The sequence below is a fragment of the Cygnus atratus genome, chromosome 10, assembly GCF_013377495.2.
Source record: "Cygnus atratus isolate AKBS03 ecotype Queensland, Australia chromosome 10, CAtr_DNAZoo_HiC_assembly, whole genome shotgun sequence".
In the NCBI taxonomy this organism is placed as follows: Eukaryota; Metazoa; Chordata; class Aves; order Anseriformes; family Anatidae; genus Cygnus; species Cygnus atratus.
In genome coordinates, this window is record NC_066371.1 from 10,554,172 (window position 1) to 10,576,754 (window position 22,583).

The 22,583-nt window shown below is 39.7% G+C and overlaps 2 protein-coding genes across 3 annotated transcripts; one reads left to right on the forward strand and one right to left on the reverse strand.

The window, feature by feature from the left end:
* Positions 1-756: 756 nt before the first annotated feature.
* On the reverse strand, positions 757-13,320 carry TMEM43 (transmembrane protein 43). 2 transcript variants are annotated; one of them, XM_035546591.1, is made up of 12 exons: positions 13,109-13,320; positions 12,371-12,520; positions 11,202-11,336; positions 10,404-10,498; positions 9,592-9,641; positions 8,041-8,110; positions 6,232-6,302; positions 5,958-6,079; positions 5,248-5,322; positions 5,065-5,166; positions 3,436-3,553; positions 757-2,454 (listed from the first exon to the last, which is right to left on the reverse strand). In XM_035546591.1, the coding sequence occupies exons 1-12, from the start codon at positions 13,118-13,120 to the stop codon at positions 2,252-2,254; spliced, it is 1,203 nt and encodes a 400-aa protein (XP_035402484.1). In that variant the 5' UTR covers positions 13,121-13,320; the 3' UTR covers positions 757-2,251. The 2 variants fall into 2 exon arrangements, with proteins under 2 accessions (XP_035402484.1, XP_035402483.1); XM_035546590.2 differs by having other exon boundaries at positions 5,065-5,322; positions 13,109-13,262.
* Positions 13,321-13,361: 41 nt separating this feature from the next.
* On the forward strand, positions 13,362-22,583 carry CHCHD4 (coiled-coil-helix-coiled-coil-helix domain containing 4). Its single transcript, XM_035546593.2, has 3 exons — positions 13,362-13,502; positions 15,572-15,670; positions 21,422-22,583. The coding sequence occupies exons 1-3, from the start codon at positions 13,481-13,483 to the stop codon at positions 21,715-21,717; spliced, it is 417 nt and encodes a 138-aa protein (XP_035402486.1). The 5' UTR covers positions 13,362-13,480; the 3' UTR covers positions 21,718-22,583.

A 22,583-nucleotide genomic window follows, 5' to 3' on the forward strand; every position in this document is an offset into this window, starting at 1 on the left:
GTCATTATATACAGTCAGTGGGGAAAGAGAGACAAAATGACTGCACAAGGCAGGACACTACTCAGCTACAAAGGGAGCCAGCTCCTAAACTAAGCATGCAAAAAATGAGAGAGTAAACACAACTTAAGGGAGAGCAAAGCAGAAAGGAACAATTATTGACAGATAGGTACACGTTGTCAGATTTTTGGTAAGGCAAGAAAAATATTGCTTCCATCATTTCTATAGAAATGTTTGCATACATACTTTGAAAGCAAGCTTTGGCTACCCCCAAATGTCTATCCTGGGAAACACCAAGTTTGTTTCTGTGAAAGGAATCTTACTGTATTTTCCCTTACTCCTGTGGGCACACAAATATATAAGATGAAAAGTATTTTAAGATGTTGAGTACGTATGTAAACCCCCAATCTCTTTAAAAATAAAAGATGTTGAATCCAGTCAAGTAGAACCATCATACTCCTTAAATGATCCGATGGAGGCAAGGAAACTCTGTTACTTAAGTAGTACGTGATGGGGAGTAAAACCAGGGTAGTCTGGAATCAGCCTTATCATATATATATGGACCAGGTAACAGCTGCGAGATTATCTGGAACTTGTTTCCCAAGATACAAAACCCAGTTGAACATTTATCTTCACCAACAGTAGAAAAACTAGCTCACCTGGAAGCCACAAACTAATCTTCCATCTACCTGGACGCAACTTCTGCACACAAAGTGTGCCATGCTTAAAGGTAACAAAAAAGAAGCCCGCAGACCAACCTTCTGAAAACTGTATTTTATTAAACGTACAAAAGCTCAGCACTTCTGTAGAAAATTATATCTTCGTCTCTAATATAGTAATACTGGTTAGCTTCCTGCATCATCAGTAAAACAGCAGTCCAGCGTTTGTTTTTCTCCCCAGCAAAGTGCAATTTCTCATTTGATCAGACGGCAGCAGATAGAGACTGCCTGGGATCACCAAGGCATGTCAGCAACATGCATGAGACTACGTGCACTTCCTATAACCTTCCACTCGCTACCACTGCTTTCAGAGACATGAGACTGAATTGACAACATTAAAATACCAGAAAGAAGAATGAAAATAATTAAGGCTAATAAGGTAATTCCTACTTCTCAAAATGTTTGTGATTTATAAATCAGATCTCTATTTTGGTACCATTTATAGGAAACATTTGCTTTAATGTATATTCAAGTTAAATCCTTTTGGTATGGGGGAATACAGTCTCAAGTACCAGTTACAACAGGAACCTGTAAGCATGGCAACACTACAAGAAAAGTGTTCTTATGATATAATGATAGCGCAACGTTTAAGCTACTAAGTCTATGAAAGCTAATCAGGCAGAAATGTTTTCATGACTTAATTTCATGGAGCATTTTCATTGTCCTTGCTAAGTGAAATTCAAGAAAAAAACAGTATGTATAGCAAAACACACCAAATATTATAAAGAATATATATTTGATTATTAAGCAGTTTTGTTTCAAGGCAGCAGGTTTTATTTTTAAAGTTAAAGGTGAGTGACCTCTGAGTATCCCCTTAAAGAAGTGCAATTTGAAGTTTTTATGTAACACTACCATTTTGGGTGCTTAACCAAGAACAGCTTCAGAGACTTTTAAAAGAAGTTGAGGAAAATCACTGCTTTCTGGCAAATCTTCCCTGTCTTAGAGCATGGCTAACCTGGACACTCAAGGTTTCAAGTTACTTTAAAAATACTGAGTCCAAAAGAATATATTTTACAAAAATATTTTGACAAAAGTTGTTTTTCCTTTAACGATGCACTTCCAAATACATTAGCCAAAGAAGCGCACGTGACTGTACAAATCAGAAAAGGCAGCAGAGGGATGGATTGTCAGAGACAGGTACGAACACGTTTTTCCCAAGGATTTCAGATCCCAGACCATGTGATGAAGCTGGCACTTTCTCCATAATACACACAGTGCCCCACCTGTTGGTAAGGATTTGCCAGTTCAGGGGGAATTAATAAATGGTGGACGATAGTATCTGCTTTTTCTCTGACTTATAATGAACACAGATGCTCCAAAATGCTTTTTTCCTGAAGTCAGTATCACTGACTTCCTACAAATAGCATGCTACAGTCATCTTTTCCATAGATAATACATTTATGAATGGCCCTCCCCGGCTGCTGGTGCATACTGCTGAACCACGATGTGCTGTAAGCATGCTGCAGTAACTGGAACAGAAATGCACTTGAAGAGTTTCTAGCCAGGATTCAGTGCAGAACCCGAGAGCTTCTTTCTCACTGATGCTTCTTTGGTGGAACATGGGATTTTGCAACCACAATTGGAACTACAGAGAGCAATCCAATCAGCAAAGCCCAGAGAGGGCGGTAGAAGAGCCAGCCAATGGAGATAGTCAAGAGTGACAACGAACTGGCTACGCAGAAGGCAAAAGCTTTTAATCCAATGTTAACCAGATCTCTCACAACAGGAAACCAGTCCACTGCAGAAAGAATTAAACGGGATAAAGTAGTTGACAAGATTATCATTTACAAGCAACTCTTATTCATGCCTAGGATCCGCACATAAACAATTGCGATCAAAAGGAAGACTCAAATTATTATCAAGGGCACTGGAAAAGGCATTTCAGCAAAGTATCCTCCAGGCATTTGATAAATAAGCAACAGCTAAACATCTAAGACAATGGCATCCTCATCTGTTCAGACAGGAAGTCATGCAAAATTAAGTCTGAAGTCTTGTCCAATGCTTAAGAGGCAGTGTAGACAGACAGCCTTGCAGCTATGGAACAAGTCTAAGGCAATGCAATAATAAGGCATTGCAATAATATGCAAGCTAAAAAGGAATTTCTGGCAAAAATAATCCTTCCAGTTGTATGTGTATGGACATGTAAATAAATAAATAAATAAGGAGTATCAAAGTTTATCAAAGCGAATGATAGCTTTGATGTTTGAAGTTTATGCAAGTTAGAGGCACCATCCTCCTGTTCTGTGTTTATTCCAACATTCTTCTAAGTTAAAAGGATGAACCAAAACTTCTTTGCTGTGCTCACAGTAGCGTAGAATAACAAGACAATTTATTATAAAACTGCTAATTAAGACTTGTTGGGAGACCACCTGTATATGGGTATAGAAAGAAATTGGATTGCAGCAGCCACAGCAAGACTTGAAAGAACCAGCCCAGCTTGTGCTTTGGCTTCTAATTTTGGTAAGCACTGGGCTGGGATCTCCTGAGACTGGCAAAGAGATACCTGTTTGTTTATTTATCTTCACAAAGTATCCATCTGGTGCTGGAATCCTGTTTATCCGCAATTGTTTACAGGGACTTTCACACTGAATCCAATCTAAGATCAAACAAGATTCTTCCTGGCCTCCAAATTAATTAATTGCACATCTGAGCAAGAGAGGACGCTCTGTGGATTATGATCCTATTTCTAAGTCATTTTAGCTTTCTGTCACAAACTTACCCAAAGTATACACAATTCGGGTCATTAGGTTGATGCCTACAAACATAGCCAGCCAGCCAGCCGCACGGAGGGCCCAAGTCTTCATGGTGTTACTCTCGTGCTCTTTCTGAAACACCTCCTGAAAACAAATGCCATTACATGCAGCCTGTTTCTCAACTTCCTTTGAGATCCAACTCTTTCCAGTGCATTCTGAACAAGTCAGAGTATTTTAGGGGTTCAAGTTCTCCTGTAGAAGATACTTTGCAGTTCGTTCTTTATGGCCTTTTTTTTGGCAGTAATATCCCAGCACACTACAAGAGATTTCAAAGGGCAGCACACGGGAAGCCTCTATTTTTCTAAATTAAGACAGCTAAATAAGCACCCTCTGACACTCTCTATAACCAAAGAGAGAGAGAGAGAGAGAGCGCACAGGTTTTGGTGCAAATGGATACACTGAACATTACTGTGGAAAACAGGGCACAAGTAAGTACATGTAACATGAAAGATTTAGTTTCAGTATCTTTGCAGGAAGAGAGAAAAGGCAATGAAGGAAAACTGCATGAAAGAAAAAAAAAATAGTATGCAGAGAAGAAAAGATAAAAGATATGTGTATATTTCACCAAGCAAAGCAAAACATCTATTTGCAAGAATTCCAAGAAAGATTTTTTCAAAATGGATTGTGTGCCCCTCTCCCTCTATAGAACCTACACATGCAGATGGCTAAGAAATAATACAACACTCATAGGGAAAGACACACGTATGACTGATTGACTACTTGTATGTACAAATACTTTAGAATTTATTCATTTTTAATAAGTTCGCTTCCAATGAACTAAAATTCTACTTGATGAAGATTCAGAGCTCACAGCAGAGAGCTGATTCTACTGCTACTCTTTCAACTCAAAACAAACGCTTTAACTGCTTTTGGAAGCTCCTGTAAATTCCTGACATCTGGGATTTTTGCGGCAGGGCATAAAACAATCATTAATGGAAACCAACCTACTAAAAGTAGTAAATGAATCACCAAATTGCTGGAGCATGCAGGATTTATTGGAGCATTATGCACCGCCTGAAGGTTCTTTCTCAGCCAGAAGAGCAATAAACATTTCAAGCAAGCCTTAACTCCCTGTTTAGAGAGGCTGAAGAAAGGATAGCTCCTACGGTTTATTTAATTAAAGCCTGATTTGTACTGTTTTTGCATGTGACCTTTTCAAAAGCATGTGTTTGTGTGTGTGTAAGTGGGAAGCTACCAGAGAGAAAATAAAAGCAAAATGAGAAGGCACAGGAACAGTCCTTAGAGCAAACGATGTTCAGTAGCATTACAAGGGGACTTTTTTTTTTTTTTTAACTACAGTTTAGCTACAGCTTCTTCTTAAAATGGAAAAAGTAGGAATAACTATAGTCAGATTATATACTGCTAGCAGGTGAAGCACAGCATTTAGTTGCAACACAAAGAACATGCAGAAAGCAGGAAGGCAAACACAGGCTGTAACGCTTTGCCCTAGATAAAGCATGGAGAAAAGCCAATGTTTACATCAGCTATCTCCTCCTCTAGAACAGGCCTGCGGGAGAATGAGAGCTTATTCCATTGCTGCTTCTGCACTACCATCTGTAATTTTAACCCTTCACTTGTACACTGTGGTATCTTACCTCCACGGACAGATCCCCAGGGTAGAGAATCTGCAGGACAACTCCAGACTTGGTGTGATATGGAACAAGTTGATCACCTTTCTGGCGAGCAATCACAGTCACCTTGGAAGAAAGAGAAATAATTTTACTGGTTACAGAGTTAGGGACAGAATTTGCAAAATTCTCAAGCAGCTGAAGACCCACCTTCTCAGCTGAGCCCAAATGGGGGTCATCTCCACTCAGACCTGCATAGAAGAATGAGACACGAAGATCTCCCACCTACAAATAAGGAGAATATTTCAAATCAACAGAGAAAGATTTCTTTACAAAGGAAAATCACAGAAAAGAAACTGTGCATGGGAACGCTCTTTCTGTATCATCACTTTTCTTAAGCATTTATGTCAAGCCAGAGGATATCCTGTAGGAATTCTAAGCTGCACTTTTTTGAGACCTAGCTGATAGCCAAAATGTGATAGCTCAAACGCTGCTTTGCAACATCCCCTCTGATCTAGCTGCATGAACACATTAACACCAAAGAGATCCTATGTTTGTCCCTTGTCATTTAATCTTTTTTCAGAGGAGGGCAAGCAGCACAAGCTGAGAACAAGCTACTTCTTTGTACTCAGTTCAGTATAGCAAGGCACAGGTGGAACCTACCTCCCAACACCATCCCATGCCATTCTATCTAAAAGCATGCTAGACAAAAAACAAGCAAACAAACAAACAGAGAAGATGCAAGCAGAATCAGAAGCTTTCTTCAAGACAATCACTCTCACTGAAGGACTGTACTAACGGTATTGTCCTATGTGGTACTCTGTACCCCAAGTTCTACATGTTGAAATAGAAATGGGACATACCCCAGCTTTCTTTTTCACATTATAGCAATTTCTGCTTTAGTTTTTTTCTCATCTTACTTCTGGACGCCTGGGGTTCTCGCTGTGGTAAAAATAATCTCCTCCCCGGGTAACATCAGCATGTGGATCCTCAAGGTTTGACAAGCTCAACTGCTTGAAGTCATCAATCTTATCCACAAGACCTAAGCAGAATAAAGAAACAAGCTCAGGTCTGGTGTCTAACAGCCAGTTTGCAGGCTGGCCTCCTGGCTTCATTTGAAATGACTGCCATTGCAGAAAGAACTGAAGTCTGCTGCTAACAGAAGACACGAAGTCAGTACAAAGCAATTCTTACCTTTGGAAAGGACAAAGCTTCCAACCTGAACATTAGGAGAAACGGCAGTGAAAGACTCCACAGCCATGGCACTGGGGAACAGAAAGAGTCCCTGATCAGTTCCAGAATTATGATCAAATTCTTGATTTGCAGTATGTAATATAAAACACATAAAAGGTACTGTATCAAACATCAGGAGAAACTCAATGAGCTAAATAGCTGACATATGTGAGAACAAATCCATTGAGAAACTGTCCTGACTTCATAGCGTTGGAACCGCTAGGGTAAGTTAAAGCAAGGTATGACTGTCTCATCACCTGGCCTAACCTTCCATCCACACCATAGGAATTCATCATTTTTTTTCTGTGCTGACCCTATGTTTCAAGTGACAATGATTAATCACATTCCGAGATGAATACCTGCAATGTTTAACTACACGTCTAAATGCACTTTATTTCTAGCCTGAATTTACTTAGCTTCTGCTGGAAGTTATTAAATCTTATTTGCTAAATTAAGAAACATAGATCATAAACCTTCTCCAGATAAAGGTACTTCTATATCATGGCCAAGTTAAATAAATTCCCAGTTCTGTAAACCTTTAATTACAGACTTGACTTCATTTTCATAAGTGGCCCTACTGGATTCTCCTCGGCAATAAATAAACGTTTTTGAAAATAAAATCCATTCAGCTGCATAAACAGTAAGATGGATGGATGAAAGGAAGAATACATGCTGTACACACTCAAAAGTCTCATTAATGCCAAGTATGTATTCTAAAGTTCATCACGTCTGCACACATAGTGCTGTTTCAGGCAAGGATCCACCACAGTTACACTCAGACTCCTTGGTTTGTACACTCAGATGAAGCATTCAAAGTTGCAGCACTTTTTAAATGATGTACTCCAATAGCACCAATCAAATATTCCCTACTCTCAAGTGCATTTACTGGAGAATGCTCACTGAACGTTCGTTAACAAAAAAGCATGCATGGGGACAAGAGACAAAGCAGGTATGTCATCTATGCATCCTTTTTCCATTCTCATCTAAACAGGTCTACGTTACATGGGATTCATAATTAAAAACATGTATGTCTTCATTTTCCTTCCTAACGTAGTATTTCCAAATAAAGGGCAGTTTATTTGGATGAGCCCATAGGGCCAAAAGAAAGCTCTGGAGATTAGGCAGAGTTGTAAGTTTTATTCAAATCCTGGTTCTCCTATTCCTTTGGCTGTATTTGTCACTTATACATTTTTTTTATTTATTTATTTTTGCCAGATGGTATCCTGCATCCTAAGGAACCTAGCAGGTGCTGTAAGAATGACAAGCAAGTTAAAACTTAGTGTTAAAAATGGCACACTGCAGTGTAATTACAATGTTGCAGATGAGAGAAATACAAAACTGATTATATAAAAGCAATTGCCACAAATATGCCTGAGCTCATACACGCTAGCTTAAAAGAACAGCAAGCAAGTGGTATGGCAAGCTCATGGGATGCCTGCTATTCTCACTCTATTTGTGAGAGAAGAAAGAACTAGTAATAGCCTACACTAACAGACAATAAAAGCCCGAAAGAAACCCATTCAAGTTCTCCCACATGGAAACCACATGGTCCAGAGGTACAATAACAGCCTGATGTCCAGCCATGGCTGGACATGAGTAGCATAATGCTGGTTCCACCAGGCAGCTTTAAACTGCTATCTATCTGTGCCTAAATTCTCCCAAATAGAAAAAGACAAACACTTTCCATCTACTTTGCTGTGTCATGAAGCTCTCATCTTTGATCGCATACATTGACAGAATCTAGAGAGACTGTGCTAGGTGATAAATTACCTGGGGTTTTTGTGTCCAATTTCTCGATCAAAATTCCTGCTGTTCACAACTTCAGATTTCCATTCAGTATCTAAAGAAAATGATACGAAGGTTGAGAAGATGGAAAGAATTGCCACTGAGATCTTAGTTACTGAAGACACCTCTCAATCAATCAGTTCTAAGTTACATAATTACACTCACAGTAATACTTTTTACATCAAGAGACAAAATGTGATAGTCTGTAATGATACTTAAATCCAGCCTCCTAACACATTAGCAATGAATGGAAGGGCTTAGAGAAGAGGATTTTAGAGATAAAACTAACTCATCTTCACTCAGTGGGAGCTTTGCTGTTGGCATCTTCCCTGATCAGACTTTGAGTCCTAGCTCCACTCTTTGGGATCAAAGTGGTTTTGCAAGGAAAGGCTGTGAGCTCTGCTGGAACTAGCAGATATCAGCGCAGTCAAACAAGATAGAGTTGGAACCTGTAGCTGCCACTGTCAAAAATGCATAACTCTGCCTTCATTTGGGCTACAGCAGGCTCCCCGCATCCCCAGAGCAGAGTAGGGGGTTAGACGGGAGAGGAATCTGGAGTGAACTTGAGCCTGGAAAAGGGTGGGAGCAAAGGTGTTTCCCCAATACCCAAATCAGTAATTATGTATTTTATTTAACTGACAATATATTAAGTTAGTTTTCCACAAACCAAACCTGTTCTGTCCACAATGGCAAGTGATCTCCCTGTCTTTGACTCCACAAACTCTCTTGTTCTTATTTTTCCTATTCTCTCCCCAAATCTGGCTGCAGGGTAAACGAGCAATCAGCTATCTAGGCCCTTGGCTGCCAGACAAAGACAACCCACCAGGATCTAGAAAAATACCAACTTTTACTGGACAGAATCCAGCAATCTTGAGAGCACAGTTTTTTGTTTTTGTTTCGTTTTGTTTTTAAATTGCCATTTTTAATAGCTCACACCCACCACTAACTTTGCTCCTTACAGATCTCCATGCTGCACAGCCCCATGCTACAGTGAGCTGGGAAATTTTTGTGATCACACCCAGAAACCGCACCCCCACGTTACGTATCCACGTGCTTTAACTGGGAGTAAATGAAGCAGAGAGACTCATCCCCAGATACACAATGACTCAATAGTATTATTTTTGCCACTGGGTAGATCAGAATGATCCTCCCACTTCTGCTCCTACCAAAAAAAAAAATACTTGGCAAAAACTACAGCACACATCAGAAGGTGGTGGTGGTTTTTATTAGCTAGTATCAACACCTAAACAGACTCTCAACATCCTGCCTTTACACTGTTCTTCCCTGTCTGTTCTCTTCTGCTCACACCGGACATATGCCTAATTACAACACTTTGGAACAGCAATCTCAGAAGTAGCTCTGAACGCACTGTGCTCCCAGCTCTGCCCGTCTCCCATCACCAAGGACCCTACGGGTCCTACCACTGGAGCACACATCCTATCCCTAGATGCTCTTCCAAACACTGGGATTTCCAAGACAAGACTCAGATATTCTGTAGTAGTTGCTTGCTAACAGCACATGTGTTTATCAACTTACTGTATGTATACTTTGTTTCTTTCTTAATCTCACCATTTTCTTCATATTCCCTGCAAAGAAAAGATAAAAGAGTTGGCTTCATGGTCTATGCTCAAGTTTTAAAGAACAGAAGGAAAGGTTTAGCAATCACAGGGGAAAAAAAAAGGATTTTAAAGTTTTATTGAAAAAAAAAAAATCAGGACCAAATATTCAGGAATAACAGTTTTGATTTGGCTAATCAACTAGCAGGCAGGGAATATTACGGGGGTGGAACTATGGAATTCCTAACAGTCAGAAAGAACATCAATACATTAGAGAAGCTTCAGGAACGTTAGAAAGGTTAGCAATCAACTGGGCCTTTGGGAAAAACAGGAGTGTTTTATATTTTTTCCATAAATTGTTAAAGATTTTTTAATTCTGCTGAAAACACATATGACCAAAAATCAATGGTTTCTGAAGAAGCCCAGAACAGGACAACAATAATGAAAACAAAAAGCCACAGCCACAGCACAGAGGTCAAGAAACCCCATACAAAGCTATACTAAATCAGGAAGTGGAAACATTTTATAAAAAGCCTTGATTTTATCAAATGCAAATTCTGCAACATCAGCCATCTACAAAACCTGACATCTCTAAGGAAATTAAAGTGACTCCATGAAACACCCCAAGAATTCCAGAACTCTCCTGACAGAGTTCAGTTGTGTGGCTGGTTGGTAGGTGGCTTTTTTTTTTGGCTTTGTGAGCGGGAAAAGAAAAGAAAGAGAGTATTTGTTAATGGGATCCTGTTAAGACAACATATTCATAAACAACTTTTAAAAGTTTCTTTCACTGACCTAGAATCTTCATATTCTACCCACTGGTACATTTCCACTGTGCGCTTAAGCTTGACAGCGTGGATTGTCAGCCCATAGCTGGGATCAAACAAAGGCTATATCAAATATAAAGAAAAAAAAAAGTCAGTATAAATGCTGTACTTCACAAATTCAAACACTATACTTTTATTACTGATTACTTTTATTACTATATTACTACTATACTTTTATTAGTTTGCTAGAGCAAAGGTAAAGTTCATCCTTTAGAAAACATGAATTGAAAGAAAACCGTGTTTCTAAACAAAGCAACAATGTGCAAAAGTCCCAGAAGATAAAATAGAGGATCAAAGCTTCTCCAGTTCGTTACTTCTGCATGGCCAAAGGAGCAACATGATGCATCAGTGCTGCCTTCTCACCACACAGCCTCTTTCATTCAATAACCTTTAACAAGTTCACAACTGAATTAGGTACCTTAAACACATGAGGTAGCATCTCCATCCCACCTGTATTGTAAAAGCATAAACACTTTACAATGCCATGAATGTACAACAGGTTCCTTATGCAAAAGGAAACTGAAATTATCCTTCAAGTTAGTGGAAGGGTAAACACAGCATGTTGCTTAGGAGAATGAAGACTGGTGCTGTATAGCACCTCCCTGATTTTGGCCAAGAACTATTGCTCGGATGGTAGCACGTAATTCTTACAGGAGAGGAGAGAAGCTACTTGTTTTCTGCCTGGATATCAGTTTTAATTGGCAGCAAAGATTTCTTCCCTCCAAGCTTGAAATTCTCCTATCTTCAAGATGCTGGTTGTATTTACCTTTGATGTGCTCAGAGCGCCAGCTAAGTGCACTAGTCTCCCCTCATTCTGCTGAGACACACTGTGAATGTTATCAAGAGGAATCACAAGAGAAAGTCCCTCATCAAGAGATTTGGCTGTCCTCAAAGCTCGTCCCTGTAATCAAGAAAAACAAAATCAAGTTGTAGAGAAACAAAGATGTTGCAGTATTTTGTGAAAAAGGTTAGCAGACAAGCAATTTGCAGACCCTTGGGACTCCTACATTCAGACTCAAGGCATGCTCTCAAAACCCACTTGTAATCCTTCACTCTCTTTCTCCACATCTGACAGTTTGGTGCAGTACTTCTTACCCATGCAGCAGGACAATTAACACTGACTTAACTACACAAACACACATAGTTTATTATTACAAAGGTCTAAAATTATTGCTCTTCATCTCTTACCTTATTGTTCTTGAATGACTGCAAAAAATTATGTTAGTTATAATCCTTTTTCCAAAGGCTTGTATAACTACTCGACTACTTATTTTTTTTTCCTGCACAGTCACTGAAACTGGGAGTAGTTCCTTTTCCTCTTGTTGAGGTACGAAAGAAAGTGTTAGGTGAAAATTCACCTAAGTGAAGGTCTAATACCTCACTTCAAAACTGCCAAAATCATGCACGTTTGCAAGGGTAGGGTATAAGAATTCCTTGTTTACTTTAATCACTTTTAAAATCTAAAACCAAGACAAAGTAGCACTGAGAATAATTAACACCCTCACTTTTGCAACATGGAATATGAATTCCTTTAACGAAATTGTAACAGCACTAGAAATGAGGACCCTGTGTTATCTCAAGAAGGGAGATGAATGGAATGTGACTGTCTCATACAAGCCTCTTTCAATAACACTGTATATAGGCTGTTTCCCCACCACCTCATAGGTTTTGGATCTTACCTCCCACCACACACATCCTACATCTCTGTCGCGCTCTGTTCTATAGAAAGAACATCTGTGGCCCTGTGATTTCACTTTTGTTACATCCCAAGCACAAGCACCAGACTCTCCAGACATACTGCTCTCTTTTCATGGATGCAGTATTAAAACTTTAGCATGACAATTTCAGCGAGTCTATACATGCCAAACCAGTTGAATGTCAACTTGGCTATGACATGTTAAAGCAGCGTATAAAGACTGACAGGACTTCACTTACTTCATTGGTAAAAAGAAGGTAGAAAGACAGAATAAATGTCACAAGTCCCATCAACATGCCTCCAGAGGTCTCGCTGAGCCTCTCCAGGAACCCCGGTTTGGCCTCACTTGTGATTTTAACATGTTCTTTTTTGCTGCCTGTGTCAGAGAACTGTTGGAGATAAACCAAAAATGTAGTATCAGTGTGAAAGGGGAAGGCATTCTGTTCCAAAATGAGTTCTGTAGTTTTGTAAAAACTGTTACTCTGCAAAGTGGTACCTCTTGCCTTGGGCCTGAACTTGCCCACTCTTATTAAATACCACGTCATGCTTTTTATACCAGAAATGCAGTCAATAAGCAAACTTAAACCTGACGGAGAAAACGATTGCTTTAACAGTTGTTCAGCCCATCCCTCCAGGCCTCCTTCAGTCAGTCCCAGCGTTCCCAACTTGGTGATCACACCCCGCACTCGGGCCATGAGAAATTGAGTAATGCTCCCAGATTCCACACCAGCTACAACACAGCTATAAATAACACGTTATGCTTTACTTCGCCAGTGGCAAGCGCCAGCTGCTCGGGCACCAAAGAGGGCTATCAACACAAATCTGGCATCGCCACCCTCGCTGGTGCGGCGTTAAAGGATGACAGCGGGGGTTACACCCTCTGCGGTGCGGGGGCTGCAGGGGCTGGCCGCGAACCACCCCGGGGCAGCCGAAGGAGCCCCCAGAGCGAGAAGGGGCGGCGGCAGGGCCAAACTTACGTTCCTCGACATCTTGGGGCCGTTCCCTGAGCGGGCAGCGCCCTGGGACGAGCCGCAGGAGCCGCCGCTATCACCGCGCTGCGCCCGACCCCGCCTCAGGCAGACCCCGCCTCACGCCTCGCCTCAGCCACCGCCGCGGTGCACGCCGGGACGCGTAGTCCCAACCACCGGCCACCGCACGGCGTGCAAGAAAATGGCGTCCCCCCTTTGCGCGAAGCGCTCTGGGAGATGTAGTCCTGAGTGGATTGGTCGCTCCGTTCCCGCCGCGGCGAGGAGGCGCCCCAGCAGCGGGCGGCCGCTTCCGGAGGCGGGAGTGGGGGGGGGGGGGAGCCGCGCGCCGCCGCCCGTTGCCGTGGTGTGCGCGGCGCCGCCATGTCCTACTGCAGGCAAGAAGGTGCGCCGGGCTCCGGCCGGGCCGCCGGGAGGCGAGGCGGGGCGGGGTGAGGCGGGCAGGGCCCGAGTGCTCGGGAGCGAAAGCGGCCACTGAGGGGGGGGGGGCAGGCCTGGGCTGCTGCAGGGGTCCTGGGGCTTCTGAGGCTTGGCCGCCTCCTGCCCCGGGGGGTGGTTTTTTGGTGCTTTTTTTTCTTCCCCGTTTGATAACGTGACTGGTTTTATGCTAGAAAGAAGCGTTTTCTAGTTTTAAAAGCTGTTTTTCTCTAGTTCAGGAAGCTGGTGATGCACGCTGAATGCTGTTTGAATGCTGCGATGAGGCAGCCATAAGTTATAGTCCTCTTTGCTTCATGGTTTTAACCTGATTTAACAATATTCTGGATCATAAGATCAATAAATTGGCTTATGGCATCCTACAAAATTACAGTTAGAGTAATAGGGGTTAGAGTTCATGTGTTTCTAGTTTCTTATGAGAAATCCTGAGGTGTTCTGTGGTGTAAAGCGTGCTGGAGTACAACGCAGAATTGACAAAAAAAAAAAAAAGACAACCGTTTTCTTCCTAAAAAGAATTTGGGTTTATTTGCTTCTGAGACACGTTTGAATGTGTGATACGTCTGAACCCAAAGCCAAGGGAATCACTGAACAGCTGCTGGTTGAGGTCACATTGAGGTGCAAGGAGCGACTAATTTCTAATACGCTGCGTCCTTGTAGTGACCTTCCTGCCTCCGAACATTTTTTATAGTTTCACAGAGTTGTTGGGAAACTCTGCCCTGGTTTCCAGCCAAGCCTCCTTTTTCCCCTTCAGAACCTCTTTGTTAAATCAGGAGTGGCACCGGAGCAGGAAGCACACCCTGGTGCTTTTCTGCCCTTGGTAATGTGTGCAGCACGGTTCAGTGTAGTTGGTTCAACACCATTAAGGTATTCTTCAGTATTTAATTCACATAATAACTGCAAAACACGGCACTGGTCTCTAATGGAGACTGCTGATCTTAATGAGTATCCTACTGAACGCTTGCCTGTAATTCTGTATAGTTTTGCTTTCACTGCTCCTTTTTTGTCTAAAGCCCTTCAGCTGAGCAAGTCCTTCTAGGAGAGTAGTAGCTTGAGCTTTTTTCAAAACAACTTTTTAACTTCACAGTCCAATGAACTGTGCTGTGATCTGCAGCCATTACAGTTTGTTGCTGCGAAAACTGGAACTGTAGAGGAAAAGAATTTCAGGTAGCTTCTTTACATTCTAACAAATAAATGGGCGATCTGTTATTATGTATGCTAACACTATTTAAATGAGTGCTTTAAAAGAACACTTCCCAAACTATTTCATGTTCTCCACCTCCTTTCTTGGGTTGCTTGCACCCAGCTCGTGTCACCACACTGTGCTGGTCCCCGCCTCCATTAGGGTGGGGAGGGGGATGCTGGTGTTTAAAAAAAAAAAAAAAAAAGTTAAAATTCTTTGAGGCATGTTAAATGCTGGCACAGCTCAGAAATAATGTGCAATCTTCTACTGCTTCTGTGAGTCCTGACAGTTGATTCTCGTCTCCTCTAGAAATAAGTACCTGTTTTATCTTGTTTCTCTTTAGTGAGGACTTGTTGCAATCTCTGTAGACATTTGTTTGCATTGCCTAACTGTGCTTTATGCAAATGTTTATTGTAAATCAATGTAACTGGTTATGTCTTTTTCTTTTCCTGTTGACTAATGAGAATAATTTCCTACAGGTACATGAGCGTGGTACAAAGAGGACAGGCTCAGTTTCTTTCACCATTTTTCTGGATAAATTACTACCTAATCTTTTTTAACTTCCACTGATTTTATTGTAGGTCTTATTTCGAGGTCTTTTTATATAGTTTTTAGCACCTTCCCTGTGAATACTTTCCAGATTGTTTTTCTATGTTTGTTCCTGTGAACCAACAACTTGTAATTGAAGGTGATAAATAAGTACAGTAGAATTCATTCACTATTACCACCAGAGCATCATGTTGAAAATCTCATTATCTCATGCTGTTCAGCAGCTTTGTAAATGACTCATTCTATCTCAGCTTTCTGTGAACTTTTGCTTTTTGTCTCCTATGTGACAGGAAAAGACAAAATTATATTTGTGACCAAGGAGGACCATGAAACACCAAGCAGTGCTGAACTGGTTGCAGATGACCCAGATGACCCTTATGAAGAACAAGGTCAGTAGTAAGCAGGCTGGAAGTAGGAAGTGACATATGACATACATGATAATCTGACAATCCCAAAAAAAGAACAGAACCACCAAATTTTGTATGAAGTAGGAGCAAACTATTGATTCATTTTTACAGACTGATAGCAGGGCAACTGGTTCGTTAAATAAGCAATTTATTTAGTAAATTTAGAAATCTGTTCAGTAAATAAACACACAAACTCTTGTCAGTCCTAAGTTCCAAATTAGGACAGTGCAGATGACGTGCTTTCCAAATGGCGGGCTTTTTTTCCCTGAATTTGTCATAGTTTTTCAAAGTGACCTGTTCAAATACATCACTTGATGGCTTATAATTTCGGTTAGTAACCAGAGAGATCCAGGAAGAAAAAAGTCTTTCTTGTATTAACATAGTTAGGGCTTAAAAAGTGTAAATTCTTGTTGTTATCCTATTTAATATTATACGTTTATCACTTATCCTATATGGTACAAGTGGCAATGTAATCAGTAGATGTGAAATGTTTTTATTTCATATGACAGGTAAGTTCAAATCACTAGCTTTCAGCTGTAACCATCTTGTCTTGAGAAGAGGTGAGTTCAAGTTTTCAATGAAAATTATAGATCTTACAGAAAGTACATCGAACCTGCAAATGAATTAGTTCAGGAGACTTAAAAAAATCAGAATATTTCTGAGACTGACTCTTAATATTTTGGTTATATGGGGCGTATTTTAGGTTGTTTCTAATGGGTGAATGAAATACCTTGTTCCTATCACGATGATTAACTAAATTTTGCCCTAGGTTAACAAAATGATCTGAATGTCTGTGAAATTGTTGTTTCTTTTGTGTTTTTTTTAATTGCCTTTGTGCTTATACATCTTTTACCCTTTTCACTTTGTGCGATTTCATTGCCTATAGCTCAACTGAGACTAAAATTTTGTTAGAAACTGAAGATACGCAAGTGGCTGTGTGACCTTTAGAGGGCAGCATTTAAGCATTGTTTAGCAGCTGTAGCACACGGGATGCTTTGTTAACTGATGTGATCTGTAGTTTAATTTGAACCATATCTTTCTGTGTCGTTAAAATAACTTTGTTTTCTTACATAGCACTGTGTGAAAATGATCTTGCACTCTAGCTGTTTATCCTGGTTTCATTAGAACTGTATGTGCAGCAAACATATATACACAAATGTTTTATTTCATGTGAACAGAATCTGTTAGTTTTATAACAATCCACATGAGAATAACGAGAAGTGAATATAGAAACATCAAGTTGCCTTAGGTCATTAGGTGGCTGTGTCTTATTTCGGAAAGATGTTTAAAAGCTGCAGCTTAGTATCTGTCAGGAATTCCTCTACCTGTTATGTTTTCAGGCAGCTTGTGTTTTACTGGCTGCGATGCCATGCCAGACCTGCCTATGTAGTGGACACGGTCTATGCTTTGGGCTTTGTCACCATCTTTGTCATGACAGCAGTGCTTCAGCTGCTAAAGAGTTCAAATCGAGACACCCATAGGCAACAAAATCCAAGTGGCACATATCTGTTACTGCCTTGACTTGGGCAGAAGATGGAACATACAAATGATTCAAGTAAAGGAGTTCACCCTTATGTGGAGAACAGTGTCTGAGGCGAGCTAATTTTAAGGGTATTTACTCTGGTCAGTATGATATGTGGAAATGAATCAAAATCTGAATTTTTAACTCCTGTCTCAGACAAATTTATAATACATTATTGGTCTGTTAAGTGAAGAGGTAACAGCCTCTAATGATTAAATGGCAGCATGAATTTCCCAATTGCTTTTCATTGGCCAGTTGCTTTCTGTTCCCTCTGGAAAAACTGGTGACTGCTTGCAAAATAAAGCAAAGGAAGATACTTTTTCTGGATATCACATCTGTAGCGCATACAAACCTTTGGAGAGTTTATTGTTTGCTGAGCTGTTAAGTCACCTTGTGTGGTGTGCAGCTAAAGAAGCTTGCTGTTGAACTAAATAAAGGTATGCAATCAAAACACGCAAGCTGTATTGATGTTACATGTGGTAGTTTAAAGTTTGTCCGTCTTCCCCATTACAATCATTTATGGTCTTTCTTTGGTGATAATTAAGATATTCAATTAACAAAAGCTGGGCATGTAGCCACAGCATGAGGGTGCATATTGGTCCTGCAACTAAGCATCTATTTTTGACACTGGATTTTAAGAGGAAAGGCTGCCTGTCTCAGATCTAACACAGAGATAATACAGAGACGTAGTATGACGATTCAGAATGCAAACATAAAATACAACTCTCTTGGCGCCTCTAAAGAGGGGTTTCTCTGTTTTCTGTCTCTGTCCTTATACCCCAAATTATTATTTTTCTGTTTGTACGTATTCAGTGAGTACACAGTGTTGTGCCATTTATTTGGATTATAAACTAGCAAAAATTAAAGGAGCTGCTTCTTCCTTTTATGAATGCCATATTCTTTGATTCCTCTGATATGTGTATTTGTATACAGTCCTGTATTTACAGTATGCTAGATCACCTTCCTCCTGAACTATAGAGAACAGAGAAAGCCTGAAGCTGGTTACATCAGGGACACCTTGCAGTGACAATGTGTGTCTGTATAATTCAGAATGTGAAACTCGATGTTTAAAAACTGTAATAAGTTTATTCTTAGTATGTGGTTAGTTGCTGCCATGTTTTAAGGGTTCTCTGAAAGCTTTTCACTTGAACAGCCTCAGGTTACAATGCAGCAGATCAAAACAATTCACACATCACAGAATGAGCTGCATCTAATGGGAGAGAAATTTGTAGCCAGGAAAGACACATGGGCAAAACGTTCTAGAATACGTTGAAGTGCAGAAGCTCTGGTTTGTGTGGTTTTTATTTAAAAGAAAATTGGAAAGGGCTTTGTACATAAAGTAACAGGTAGGCTTTTCTGATTTAGTTTCTACTTTGAATAGAAGACTTGGTTTTCAGTGTTCAATTTTTGTGGCATAATCCCCTGTTATGTCTCTTTTTATCTTCTCTGCTGTAATGTATACAGAACAGTCATATTGAGAAAGAATAGATTTATTATATAGATACATAATAATCTGTATTTTTTAAATACAACTGATTTTTTTTTAATTTACTTGGTGTTGCTTTTTTTTTTTTGTAGGAGCCTTTTTTTTTTTTGTAGGAGCCTTTCCCATCCTTAAGATAAACATGTAGTTTTCTATTATTGCATTGTTCTTACGTAGCATCTGGCATTAACAGACATTAGTCTTTGAGAAGTCTATTTAGTTATTAGATTGCTCATGAAAACTTGTGCTTTGTTTCCCTTGGAAGAAAATAAAGCTGTATTGTGGTGGGTTTTTTTTGACTTCTGTCCTATCAGCTATGAGATTTCAGTAGGCAACGCAGATGTTTCTGCATTTGTCCGTGATATTAGCAGATCCCACGAGCTAAGAGAAGTTACCAGTTGATTGCTAACCCAAGCCTTGATCTCCTATGATGTAAACAGGTGTTTTTTCTTCCCCCAAGTACAGGCTCAAATAGATTATATCCCACTGGATCGGTGACATTCAGGCTGCATTTGAAAGAAGTGTTAATTCGGAGAATTAAAGATAGTAACCTTGTCTATTGCAGACTTGTGACTTCGGAAGACTGCTTCCATTTTAATTGTGTTTTTATCTAACTGATAAACTGAATCATTTAAGTGTGCATCCTGTTGTAATTATCAGCAGGGAAATGTTTGTGTTATTTATCTGCTTTTTAAAGTGTGGTTTCTGTCCAAACAACATAAGACACTGGTGCCACCTCAGTCACATAGGTACCAACTGGTATTTATGTGATATCCAAGAATGTACTGTTTAGCAGGTAACTCTTCTATTATGGTTAAAATTTGCATGCTCACAAGCAGTTCTGATTCCAAAATGAATAATTTGTATTTATTAAAGATAAATATTTTATAAGTAATTTTGTTGCTGTGTAATCTTCAAGAACTTTTCAAAGCTCCTCTTGTGTTTTCTGTTTTTTTAAGTATTGAAAAAATGACTGGCTGATGTTAGGAAGAATATAGGACTTCAAAGTCTAGTTAACAAAGCAAGCCAATTTTCTTCTACGCTGTATGATCAACATCCCTTCTTTCTCCTTTGTCATCTTTGGCAAGAAGAAATCTGGCACCAGCCATCCATCTCCTTGCCTTAGTTTTTCTGTTTCTCCTCCAGACAGCTAGGTGCCCCAATGCACTGTACTAGGTGTATCTTGTCAGTACAGTGATTAATGCAGATATTTTACAAAACTGTCATGCTGAATAAAGCTTAATCTATGAAAAATGACAATATTGTAGTTGACAAAGTCATGCTAAGGAGACTTACCTTCTGAATGAAAAGGAGATCAGCGCTGAGATTTGACTTAGTGAAATTTTCTGCTGAACTGGTTTGACTGAGAGCAAAGTATCGAGTAAAATTTTCCTTTTGTTCTTGTTAATACAACAATAAGCATATCTGGAACTTCATGATCTCACAGGACAAAGACATGAAGTAGGCATATTAAAATCTGTGGGAGTAATTTAGGTGATCGTAAGTTCCATCAGGCCCTAAATATAATTTCTTGTTCAGATCAGAACTTATACAGACTTACTATCTAATAATGGTAGTTGCATACCTTCCTCTAAAGGGAAAGTACTTAAACTTCAGTTTTACGCTCCTGCAGGAAATCAGCCTGGCGATGAAGTTAGGGAAGTCTTCTGTTGGAGAGGAGGGGAGAAAACTGTTGAAGTGAAGAATAAACCAGCTTGGATTACAGAGCATTTTTTCCTGTTCTTCATTGATGAACATAACTACATGTACATTCTCATAAAGCAGAGAAAGGGAATGAAGTTGTATTGCTTATTAATAGCAACTTCAGAAGTGCACATTAACAGATCCATCATATTAAATTTTCCTACCTGACTGTTTAAAGGATTTTCTAAAATGTACAGAGAAAATGAGTTCTCTGGCTTTTTGCTTGAACTCCATCATACAAATCAGCTGATATATCAAAGAGCATAATCCCCTTTTATATCTCCACCTTGCTATTCCATCACTGAAGTATTTCTGTGATGACTAATTGTTCTGGAGCAGAAATTTCCAGCTACTTCAGTTTATTTAGGGTCTAGAATGCAACCTAACTCACTTTCAGTTGTCATCTAAAGTGCTGTTCGATTTCTGGGATCAGACAGACTGTCATGCTCTCACTATTCCTTTTGTTCTGCGAGACTTAATCTTTGCATGTCTTAAAAGAAGCTGATTTTCTTTTTTTGTTATTATGGATTTCCTGCTCAAATTTTGAGGGAAGAAGTCCTGGATTAGTGTTCCAGAGTTCATCTAAAACAAAGAAATAAAAGCATCCATTCAGCTTGATTTAAAAGAATTCTAACTTTAATACAGGAATTAAATTCTTACGTCCTGTATGATGTGATTTTAAGGCTTTCATGCTTCCCTGACAGAGTCTGGCAAGTGGATTGACTTGACTCTGATTCCTTTTGGAGTTGCCTTTGAATATGCTAAGTGGTCTGTGGTCAAGGGACAAAGCCTTAATTCAGGCATAGATATAGAACCAGTCTTGCTTGTGCCCAATAATGGATCATAAAGATCAGAGAGAAACAAATGGGCCAGGAAACATGAGGTGTTTTGTACTCTTGAAGCTACAGAATTAGTATGGTATTACTAATACTTCCACTTATACCTGCCGCTTAGCAGCTTTCATTGAATGAAATTAATTTTTGAAAGGAGCATTTAACTTTTCTTCTCTCTTTTGTTTGTTCAGGCTTGATATTGCCCAATGGAGATATCAATTGGAACTGCCCGTGTCTGGGTGGAATGGCTAGTGGTCCTTGTGGGGAGCAGTTCAAGTCAGCCTTTTCTTGTTTCCACTATAGCACAGAAGAAATAAAGGGATCAGACTGTGTGGACCAATTCCGTGCCATGCAGGAATGCATGCAAAAATACCCAGATCTTTACCCTCAAGAAGATGAAAACGAAGAGAAAGAGAAGTCAAGCAAAGATTTGGAAGATACTCCTGTGGAGGCTTCTGTTGCCAAAGAAGAGAGAGGATCTAGCTAATGAAGATGTGAGGAGGCTGTTGTCTCCATTTCTCATTTTCAGAGGCGTGGACTTCTGCAGTATGTCTGTCTTTTGAGTCGTGGAGAAATGTTTCACCATTGTTCTATACACTGTATCATAGTAAGTAATTTATTGTAGGAGAACTCTCAGTGCTACAGCCTTGCAAATAAATACTGCAGGAAGAACCAGTATGTGTGTGTGCTGTATAAGCTGTTACCGGACACAGTTAATACTTTAACAGCTGTTCTCACACCTCAATTTCTCCTTGAGTTTTGACTTGAATAATCTCTTTAAATATACATAGCTGTCAGCAAAAAGTTTGGTAGTGCACCAGGTCTGTATTCATTTCAGTATGCTCTGATCGGTAGCTGCTTTTTTGTAATGTATTTCTGTTCTGTTAATAGAAATTGCATTAAATGATTGTTTCTCCTTAATGATTTTTTTTTTTGCTAGAATGATACAAGATGCAGAAAATAGCCTAAATCTAAAATTTGTAAGATAATTTCAAATGGTATGATTAGATTTGGGTTGCATTTTACTGTTGACATCAGGTGAGGACTGCCAGAAAAACAATGTGTGGTTCCTTTGATTTCGTTTGCTTATGGTGATGGCTTTTAAATTTTGAAAAACAATGTCGTGCGCAAACACTGATATAAATGAATAGAAAGAATGTTGATCACTGGCTTTATTTTTGTTCTGAAAGCACAGTTTTTCGTTTCCCTTAGTTAACGCCTATTCCTTCAATGTTTAGACGGGCTCATAGAAAATACTTCGAGAATACAATGAAAATGTTACCTGGTGTAATGATCTCAAAACAAATACTGTGACTTAAGTGCATATTAAAAAGCAAATACTTTTTACCTTCA

Bases quoted from the DNA above. Each gene is read 5' to 3' on its own strand.
- TMEM43 (XM_035546590.2), bottom strand. The intron at 5,323-5,957 runs GTAAGATGAGAA...CCTTATTTGTAG, and splicing joins AGAACCCCAGGCGTCCAGAA to GTGGGAGATCTTCGTGTCTC. The intron at 3,554-5,064 runs GTAAGATACCAC...ATTTGTTTTCAG, and splicing joins CTGGGGATCTGTCCGTGGAG to GAGGTGTTTCAGAAAGAGCA.
- CHCHD4 (XM_035546593.2), top strand. From the start codon at position 13,481: ATGTCCTACTGCAGGCAAGAAG. The intron at 13,503-15,571 runs GTGCGCCGGGCT...CCTATGTGACAG, and splicing joins GTCCTACTGCAGGCAAGAAG to GAAAAGACAAAATTATATTT. The intron at 15,671-21,421 runs GTCAGTAGTAAG...TTGTTTGTTCAG, and splicing joins TGACCCTTATGAAGAACAAG to GCTTGATATTGCCCAATGGA.